General features: G+C 47.6%; 2 protein-coding genes across 2 annotated transcripts in view; both read left to right on the top strand.

The window, feature by feature from the left end:
* The first annotated feature begins 230 nt into the window (after nucleotides 1-230).
* On the top strand, nucleotides 231-5,606 carry LOC113211929 (CCR4-NOT transcription complex subunit 9). The gene is made up of 6 exons (XM_026430468.2): nucleotides 231-430; nucleotides 806-930; nucleotides 1,284-1,599; nucleotides 1,732-1,926; nucleotides 2,027-2,118; nucleotides 2,211-5,606. The coding sequence occupies exons 1-6, from the start codon at nucleotides 389-391 to the stop codon at nucleotides 2,380-2,382; spliced, it is 942 nt and encodes a 313-aa protein (XP_026286253.1). The 5' UTR covers nucleotides 231-388; the 3' UTR covers nucleotides 2,383-5,606.
* Nucleotides 5,607-7,942: 2,336 nt separating this feature from the next.
* LOC127749067 (uncharacterized) overlaps nucleotides 7,943-9,747 on the top strand; it is a 22,625-nt gene continuing 20,820 nt past the window's right edge. Inside the window, exon 1 of the mRNA XM_052265650.1 lies at nucleotides 7,943-8,529. Within this exon, the coding sequence (XP_052121610.1) occupies nucleotides 8,240-8,529 (290 nt within the window). The 5' untranslated portion in view covers nucleotides 7,943-8,239. The remainder of the gene's footprint in view (nucleotides 8,530-9,747) is intronic.

Genomic DNA, 9,747 nt, shown 5'->3' with positions numbered 1-9,747 from the left:
CGATATCCCTATCAGCTGTTATCTCCAACCACGGCACAGGAATTCTCAAGAGCTTGTCGGCGAATCTTCGGTCCTCTAACTCCTTCTAAAATAATGAATTTTGAAATGGTCTTTCCCTGGTGTGGTGCTAGAGTTCGTGGAGTAGCGACAGTGCTTGCGAGTATATGAGGACGCGTCCGATAGATGGCGCTACCGCCTTCGCCTTCATCCTCAGCCCTTTCCCGTTGCCCCCTCCTCCTCCCCCCCCCCCTTTCCCCACTGGCTGTTTCTGTTTTCTGATCTCTACACGGTCATCGGTGTTTCGTGGTTTTTGTCCAACTGTTCGTGATTTGTGCATTTTCCTGTTTGTTTTAACGTCTTGAACTGAAAAGTCACCTGTTCCATCAAAATGTTCCCTACTGGCAGGAAAGAATCTCCTCATATTATGCAGGTAAGGTCGGCTTTTAGACGCTGTCCTCTTAACCTAATAAACTGTTTATTAGTTATTTGTTTCCATTTTATTTTTGGAATGTTACTTCTGATACGTCTGGTAAAAATCAAAATGATTACAGTATTTTTAATTTCTCTGAATCGAAAAGATAATTTAAATTTATAGAGTATAATCTATACTTACCCTCTTTACACTGAAGAGGTTAAGAATAGGCTTTTTCAGTGTACTTTTTAGAAACAAAATTCTATTCTCTTTCTAAACAGTAATTTTAATCAGGCCTGTCTACAAAGTACTTTTGATCTTACTAATTTCTTGACTTCTTTTAAGTACATTAGTTTTGTTTACATTCTTTAAACTCTTCTCTATTTTTCACAGCGACTTATCAATACCCAACAAAGCCCTGCCACTTTGCCTCAAACTGTAGACCGAGAAAAGGTGTACCAATGGATTGTTGAACTATCCAATCCAGAGACGAGAGAAAATGCACTCCTTGAACTAAGGTAATGTTGTTTATATGATCAAGTTTTAATTTTGAAATCTCAATGTTCAGACCACCTGCACCCTTTGCGTTAGTAGAAAATGTCAGGAAATCAGAACCAGAGCCACATATGAAAATTGCACTATTTCACATTTTAATGCAGTATAGCTATCACAGAAAACCTCTCTGATAAAATGCAAAGTTGCCTTTTCTGCTGAGATTTTGGTACTAGTTTAGAACTTGATTCAATATTTTATTTGTTTTTCAAATGTGAAGTGTGCTTGTGGTCTGTTTAGAGCTGGAGATTGTTTATTTGGCTTAGTAAGTTTGTCTGTGAAAATCGGTTTACCTATATTTTATTATTTATCCTTGTAGCAAAAAACGCGAAACCGTACCAGATCTTGCACCGATGCTGTGGCACTCATTTGGAACCACAGCTGCTCTTCTTCAAGAAATTGTGAACATCTATCCAGCAATGAATCCAGCAACGCTAAGTGCTCATCAGTCGAATCGAGTGTGCAATGCTCTTGCGTTACTGCAATGTGTTGCATCTCATCCTGAAACACGCTCTACTTTTCTTCAAGCTCATGTTCCCCTGTTTTTATACCCATTCTTACATACTGTCAGCAAAACTAGACCATTCGAATATTTACGTCTCACAAGCCTGGGTGTTATTGGTGCTCTTGTTAAGGTACAAATTTAATTTTTTTATCTCTTGCATATTGCAGTTTTGAAAAAAATCATTTTTAAGACGATTTTACATGCTTATTTATTTGATAATGTACCACATTGAACCATTTTTATTTTTTTTTAATTTTTATAGACAGATGAGCAGGAAGTCATCACTTTCTTATTGACAACTGAAATTATTCCACTTTGCCTCCGCATCATGGAGAGCGGATCTGAGCTTAGTAAAACAGTTGCTACATTCATTCTCCAGAAAATTCTCTTGGATGATTCTGGATTGTCTTATATCTGCCAAACCTATGATCGCTTTTCCCACGTTGCTATGATTTTGGTAAGGTTTATTTTATAGAATTTAATATTTTGCTCTCTGTGTAAACAAATTAAGTAAAAATTAATTAACATTGAGCTCATTTTGATTTTGCCATTTCCAGGGCAAAATGGTGCTCTCACTTGCTAAGGAGCCCTCTGCACGACTCTTAAAGCATGTTGTTCGCTGCTACTTGCGTTTGTCTGACAATCCAAGGTTAGTGAAATATTATTATATCTTATTATTAGATAAGGAAAAGCATTTTTACAATTGTATTTTTTAACGTGAGTGTTTCTCTTTCACTCTAGAGCAAGAGAGGCTTTGAGACAATGCCTTCCAGATCAACTTCGTGATTCTACGTTTGCCGGATGTCTTCAGGATGACAAATCCACAAAACACTGGTTAACACAGCTATTGAAAAACCTGGAAACTGGAGGAGATCCTCGCTCTGTAACTATTTCTCCTTTGGCACCCCAGTGACGATACTAGCTACTGGCAGTAATGGTAAAGTGAAAGTGAGAGATTCTTCTTTTCTTGATCTTGCCTGTCTTAGGCACTAATCTGTGATTTCTGTGATCATGAATTATAATTTCCGTACCCTTGTTTATCTCATGTATTTGATCAAGAAAAGAAAAGTTTCAAGTGATAAAATGTACAAAAAGAGCTCTTGATGACTGTGTATGCCAAGTTGAACATAGTGACTTTGCACATTGCACATATTTGTCATAAGAACAAGTCTTTCCTTCCCATTTGGAGTGCAGCTGTTGACTGTCTTCATCATTAGCATGCACATAGGTAAAACCAGCTAAGAGAGTTTATCAAGTTAAATTTAGTACGTTGTTTCATATCAACTTGTTTTGTCCGTATTTTCTCTGTGTTAAACTTAACTGAAGTATGTATCATGAGTAAATACCAAGTCAGGAGAATCTGATCTAAAGATTTGAACTCCGGTCATCCTGGTCGTAGACCCATTCAAGCTGAGTCATTTTGAATGGTCAAAAAGTATAATATTTTTTAGAGATTTCATAAGAATTATTTCTGTATTATTATCATTTATTCAGAAGAAATGTTTTGGTTCTGTTACTTAGTGCTCTGTGATTATCTGGTCATGATGAGTTTCTCCAAGGGTTACTTGTGTGTCCACAACTGACTAGACATTGTTAAACTCATGCACCTACTCACTGTCTGGTGCTTGAAGGTGTATTTGTATACTATTCTAACTGAAAAGATTACATAATCAAATGGGTGCATAATTTATTCAGTTCAATACTTTGATCTAAAATATTACTCGTTTCACTCTTGTTTCATCTAATTGAGTAAATTTTCCTTCCCTTAGTAGACATTTATTTTGTGAACATCAGTTGGAAGATTCATAAGTTCTCTTTTCTATTTCAAAGAAAATCAATGAGAATATCAATTAACAAGAGCTTGGTGATGATTTCATCATCTGATGGTAAACTAATCATTTACTTTTTTATTTAAGAAAGAAATCCATTTAAATTGGTCTCCCAATCTTCTAATTATATTAGTGACAAATTGAGACATTCTGTGGTTGTGTATTCTCTTTCATAGAAAGATAAATTGATAGGGCATATAAATTATTTGATCTGTAATTATATTTTAATGGGCAGCGGTCTCTGTGATATCTCTTCTGACTTAATGGTCACAGTGATCATTGGGTTGAAGAGTCATAAATTTCTGTGAAGTCTCAATCAGGTGTCCTACATAGATAGTGGAACCTGCATGCAAAGATGTGGCTTTATGTATTCAAACATGTGACTTTAAACACTGAAATATGTGACCTTAATTATTTTTCTTACATGGATCTATATCCAGTGTGTCAGTACAAGTCTTCATTTGTTGCCAACAGCAGGAGTATTAGATTAAGTTAGGTTAAGGAATTCTCTGATGATTTTTTTAAGAAGTAATGTTGGGACAACTATGTTCCTGAAGAAAGAATTTAAACTGCAAAGTGCTTATATTTAGGGTAAAGTTAAGGTGCTCAAATCACCCCAGTTTTTTTTTTCTTTCCTTTTCCACTGTGGTATTTGCCTACTAACTCTTTATTGCCTTTAAAGTAAAGTAAGTAAAAGACCAAAAACAAAAAAACAAAAAAAAAGATAAAGAAAATAACTTATATTAGTTCTCTATTGTCCTCTGTTATCTGCCAAAGCACATTTTGGAATGTGTAAGGTAATTGTTTATGTGCAATGCTTAATCTAATCTAGTATAAATCTTTGGTTTTATTTTGTACTAGTTCTTGTTTTTGGTCAAGAAAAAATAGAATCATGTGAATTTCTCACTCTTAATTGTAGAGGAGCTGATAAACTACAAGACTTTAGTTGTTTGCCCAAGTATTGCGCAGTGCGCTTGTTCTAGCTCTGGGCACTCTGGGTGCATTGAGTGTCTGAGGCTGCTGATTTGAGAGGCACAACATATATTGCATTCAACCCCGACGCAAGGTGATTTGCTCCTAATCACAGTCACGGTTTTTGTCTTATACCAGCAGCCTCAAACACCCAAGGCAACTATTTGTGAAGACACACCTTTTCTTGCAATTGTTTCTGTAAAAGATGTGGGTGCATTTGTGTTTTTAAATTTGCATCAAAATGCAAAGTTTCAACAGTTTTATTGAAACCTGTTCCTCATACTTGAAGTATTATGGGGGTCTTAAGTACTACAATTTAGGTGAGCCCCTTGATATCATGTCTCATGTTTCCCTGTTGTAGACATTCTATGACTGTAGTAGGGCATTAGTCAATTTCTCTTCAGCCCAGCTAGTCGTTTTAGTTATGCTCTGTAGCTCTGAAGCAATTATACAATTATTTAAGCTGTTAATGGATAGTAATTGGGTAAACTTGATGGAATAACTATATTTTGGTTACTGTAATGTTATTAAAAAAACTGCTAATGTGATAAAACTATTGTTAAAAGAAAAATAGATTGCATTTGTATAAGATTGATTTTAACATCTCAACTGTTGCTGATATTTCTAAATCACCATCTTGATTGAGCGAACCATTGATTGGCTGAACCAAGGAAGAAATATCTTTCCCTGGTTTGGCAAAACTGCAGTTGACGTGTTAAAATTTTGGCTCGTGGTTCTCTCGTACCTACTCCACATTACATGAACCTTGATCATCCACTTAAAATTGTAGCAATTGTGATGTGAATATCTCAAAGTTCTGAATCACATCAACAGAAGCAGGGTGTTGAACCAGATTGTCTTAAATCAATCTTTTATGTAAGGCCTCACCCTTCTTGCTTTTGAGTGATTTTGGTCTTTGGAGACAGGTAGTTTAAGAGAGATCACATCGAGTTTTTTGTAGTTTAAAAAAAATACATCAACAAATGTTATTTATTTAACAGCACTTGTGTACAAATAGACAATCTCTCTTTGAATGCAGATGATTGTCAAACTATAAAATTCATAGAATACCTAATTAAAGTTTAAATCTTAAGACTGAAACTTAATTTCACTGAATCAGAGCATGCGAACACTTCTTTAATAATATTTCAATGAAGATCATTCTAAATGAACCAAGGTGCTTCCTATGGAGAACACATTTCAATGTATAATATAGTGCTTCACCATCCCCTGTTATTGAAATCTTATGAAGGCTGTTCTGTAGAAGTGCTTTGTCTGAACTGACCATCGTGTGCATGAATGTTACAAGCAATAAATACCTTCTTTTAAATGTAAATTTGCATTATCAGCTTCGTTACCCCATTACTTACTACGAATTTATCGAATTAAGGCCATCTTTTGTCTGTCTGCACATCCTTGCGGCCATTCCCCACCTCCCACTGCTCCCACTCCCACCCTTCCCCCTCAATCTTATCTTCCCCACTGCAGATAATCCTCCAACCCAATTCCTCCCCCTCCTTCCTTCCTGAGACCGCGACTGTCGCGCCTGTGCTGCCTGCCCCTGCGAACACGGGCGCAGCTGATGGGGTGACGTGCAGCCTGAACCGTTTGCCGCCTCTTTCTCTCTCTCCCTTCATTGAATGGAGGAGGGAGCAGCCCTGGGTGAAGGATGGGAGAAAGTTGGGAATTGGGGCAAATCGGGAAGCGGGAAGTGGACTGGAGTGTGCTGCGCTCGGCTCGGCTCGGCTCGCCCAGCCCGGTGGTGGTGGAGACAGAGAGGGGGGTGTGGCGCGGCGTAGCTCGCCAGCTGGAGCGGTGGGGGGGTCGATAATGCTCAGAAGTGGGGGTGGGTGCAAGCGCCGGCAAGGGGATGGCGGGTAAGAGAGAGAGCCCGCCCCGCCGCATGAGAGCGAGCGAGAGGGGTGGGGGGGGGGGGGCAAGATAGAGAGAGAGAAAGACGAGGCTGGGGAGGGGGCGAGAGGGAAATAAATACCGGCATGCGTAACCCAGTTTCTCGCTGGGAACAGGCGGCAGAGGCGGGCCGGGCCGGGCAGGCGCGCTCCGGCGCCCCCACCCCCCCATTTTCCTCCCCTTCCGCAGTGCACGGCTGTGCTCTGCCGAGCTGGGGGTGCCGTGTTGCTGGGTTCCCCGGGAGCGGGGGGGGGGGGGGGGCAGCAGCTGCTGCTGTTGGTGTTCCGCCGTCCTGCCTGCCGAACAGTAGCAGTATAGTGAAGCGTGGGGGGGTGCAGAGCAGAGCGGCGCGCTGGCTGTGAGCTCGGAGAGAGAGAAATAGAGAGAGAACCGCACAGAGCAGCGTGGAGCAGCACGTCTAGCGGGGTCGAGACGAACGGAACAAAGCGAGTAGGACGGAACAGAGCGGGAGAGGACCGCGCCACCACCAGAACCACGCCTCCCCCGACCCACCCCTTAAGCCCGTTCGGGACGCGGACACCCGGCTAAGCCAGTGTCACCATTGGCTGTCAGGCTTTTGGTCGCTTTGTCGCTCGGGAGCGGAGCGTCGGCTCATCCCCCCTCCCCCTCCGGCCCTTTCCCCCCAACATTCTTCCCCTCCACTCCACATAACTCTCAACCCCTCAGACCAAGAGCGCCCGCCCACCATAGCAGATTCCAAATGGAAAATAGGAAAGCTTTGGAGGACTCGGAGCAGGGAGGAGCCGAGAATGGCAAAGGGGCATTTCAGAAGGAAGAGCGTCGAAACGCCTGCAGCCCTGGCCGGGTCCGGGGGGGCCCGCGGGGGGTTGCGTGGCGGGCACGGGCGCGCCAGGCCAGGCCAGGGCTCGCCGCGCAACCCCCACAGGCAGGGAGCCGGGCCGGGCTGGGCCGGGCTGGGCCGGGCCAGCGGGGAGCAGACGTGACCCATTCACAGCCGACACGAGCGACGTCGACAACTGACCCACTTTCCACTGCGGGACGCGACGCGACGCGGAGGCATATCGTCGTTTGATGCGATTCAATTAGGACTCCGGTGGTGGCTCATTCTATTGATCCGGCGTCATGCACGGCGTGGCGTGGCGGGGCGGGGCGGGGCGGGGCGGGGCGCGTCGAACGGGTTCGAGGAGGGCCGACTCATTTCCGCCGAGGAGCGCGAGGGCAGGGAGGGTGAGAGGGAGGAACATTGACAGCGCCATCAGAAATATGACAATCCTGTCGTGATTACTGGAGGCGAAGTCGGACAGTACAATACAATGCGACCCCCTCCCCTCCTACCGCCTCATCTCCTTTCCCGCTCAAGAAAGTATCGTCCTCTCCTCTCTACTCGCTCACAATATCTCTTCTGCCACACCCCAGTCCCTTTCACCCCCTCCCCTCCTGCCTTCCATTTCATTTTCCCCCTCCTTACCGGCCATCCCTTTTCTGAAACACCCCGCTCGACATGTCTTCCCTCTCCGCATCCCCCCCCCTTCCTCCCCGCTCACCCTTCTCTTTCGCCGGCGTCCCGCGGCGCCTTCGCTTCTCCGCGCGCCAAAACTACCCCTCGACTTCCCCGGCCCCTCTCGGCCGGCCCCTCCCCCTCACCTGGCCGCCTCCCGGCCGCCCCGGCCGCCCCGGCCCCCCGCCGTACGCACCGCCCCCCTCACCCCCTGGCGGGCCCTGCGCAAAGCCCCGCCGCGCCGCTCCGCGCCACGCCGCGCCGCCCTCAGTGCAGCGTCGACCGCGGCGCGGGGAGGACCACGGTGCCAGCGAGGCGCGCGGCCTGGGCGACGCGACGCGACGGCGCGGCGGCAACCCGGAACCTCCCCCGGCCCCCGGCCCCCCGGCCCCTCACCGCGTCCTGACGGCAGAGTGCGTGGCGCGGCGTGGCGCGGCGGGCAGATGCGGGCCACGGGCGGCGAGGGGCTGCAGCCGATGCAGCGGTAGCGGCTGTGCGATGCAACATGGCGGAGGACTGCGGCGGCGCCTACGGCGGTAGAGGCAGAGGCCCGCGCCCCCGGGGCCCCGGCCTCTGAAATGCAGCTAGGGCTGCTGCAGCTGCGGCCTGCAGACGAGCTCGCGGCGCAGGCGCTGCACGCCGTGCCCGCGGTCGTGGCCATGGAGCCCACCAGTTCCGCCCCGAGTCCAGGCCTCAGTCCCGGCCTCAGTCCCGGCCTCAGCCCTGGACTCAGCCCCGGGCTCAGCCCCGGACTAAGTTCAGAACTCAGCCCTGGACTCAGCCCTTCGGGGATCAACTCGGTGTCCGGGCCCGACAGCCCGGGACTGGGCTCCGTCACGGGCAGCTTCACTCAGCATGGATTTACGAGGTAAACAATGGCGGCAACACGAGGGTGTCCGACTCGTGCATGCATAAGGGGGGGGAGGAGCGACGACTCGAGGGACAGCGACTGCACATCAGGGAGACAGGGCAGAGACTGTCGACCTAAGTCTTTTGTACCATCACAGCGCTCAGCGAACGACGCGCAACGCCGCGCCGCACCGTGCACACTGCATCGATCAGAAACGCCTCTCTTCCCGTCCCGCGCGCTCCACTTCACGCCTGCCCTGCAACCCTCCTCGTGCACTGTCGCCGCCGCCGCTTCAATGGCCTCTACCCTCTACCCCTGCTCTCTCTCTCTCCCGTAGACTCTCTCTCCCCGGCCAGCCCCTTCCTCTGCGCTGCTGTATATGCACCCGGCTGGATGCACAGAGGCTTCCACTTCACCACCGCCGCCGCCGCCGCCCCTTTCCCCGTCTTTACGACCACCCCTTCCTGTCTGCGCGACCACTTCCACTTCCCTCCACCACCCTCCCCCTCCCCGGTGTTCCGGCGCGCAATGTGGAGCAAGGTCACACGCTGGTGCATTCGAAATGCACGTCTGGCCTGGCCCCGCTCTACCGCCACCACTCTCTCACTCACTTTGCCCCCTCCCCCTGTCTGTACTTCGCTGCTCCTACCAGGACCATATGACTATCGAAAGAGCCCTTCTGCATTTCGGTATAATTTTCCTTTCACAAAATCGCGATAATTTTCTGATACCCTTTATGTTTGACTTTTGAAGATAAACAATTCATTAAATTTTGATAGAGTTGAAAACGACAATAATACAAAAGCAACATTGCGTATAGAACAGAACTTCAATATTGTTTCGGAGGTTTTACTGAGCTTAGCCAGTAGTCAGAAAGGACTCGAGCAACGCGCTTAGACGCTTAGCCATTCAGTTCAGCCATCATCGAAGCGTTTATGCGGAACCGCGCTTTTAAAAGTCGGGAGCAGAAACCATAGCTGGATGCTTGCAAGTAAAGGAAATCCCAGGAAATAGTTTTTTTTAAATAGATGTTGATCCGCTGCTGAGCGACGATCAGCGCTCAGCACTCACACCGGCCTTTCCTACATTACGCGATGGCCGGGCTCGGCTGGAGGACGCCGCGCGGCGCGCGGAGCGAAGCGGGGCAGAGCGGCCGGGTGCCGAGCTGCCGAAAGTAGGTCACGAAATCGGCGTGCGTGGGGAGGGGGATGGGGCTGAGAGGGGTCTGCAGGGGGC

The sequence above is a fragment of the Frankliniella occidentalis genome, unplaced genomic scaffold (assembly GCF_000697945.3).
Source record: "Frankliniella occidentalis isolate FOCC.00 unplaced genomic scaffold, Focc_3.1 Scaffold28, whole genome shotgun sequence".
NCBI lineage: Eukaryota > Metazoa > Arthropoda > Insecta > Thysanoptera > Thripidae > Frankliniella > Frankliniella occidentalis.
Note: the sequence above shows the minus strand (reverse complement) of the source record. Positions and strands in the feature narration are given on the sequence as shown.

Bases quoted from the DNA above. Each gene is read 5' to 3' on its own strand.
- LOC113211929 (XM_026430468.2), top strand. From the start codon at position 389: ATGTTCCCTACTGGCAGGAAAGAATCTCCTCATATTATGCAG. The intron at 431-805 runs GTAAGGTCGGCT...TATTTTTCACAG, and splicing joins AATCTCCTCATATTATGCAG to CGACTTATCAATACCCAACA. The intron at 931-1,283 runs GTAATGTTGTTT...TTATCCTTGTAG, and splicing joins AATGCACTCCTTGAACTAAG to CAAAAAACGCGAAACCGTAC.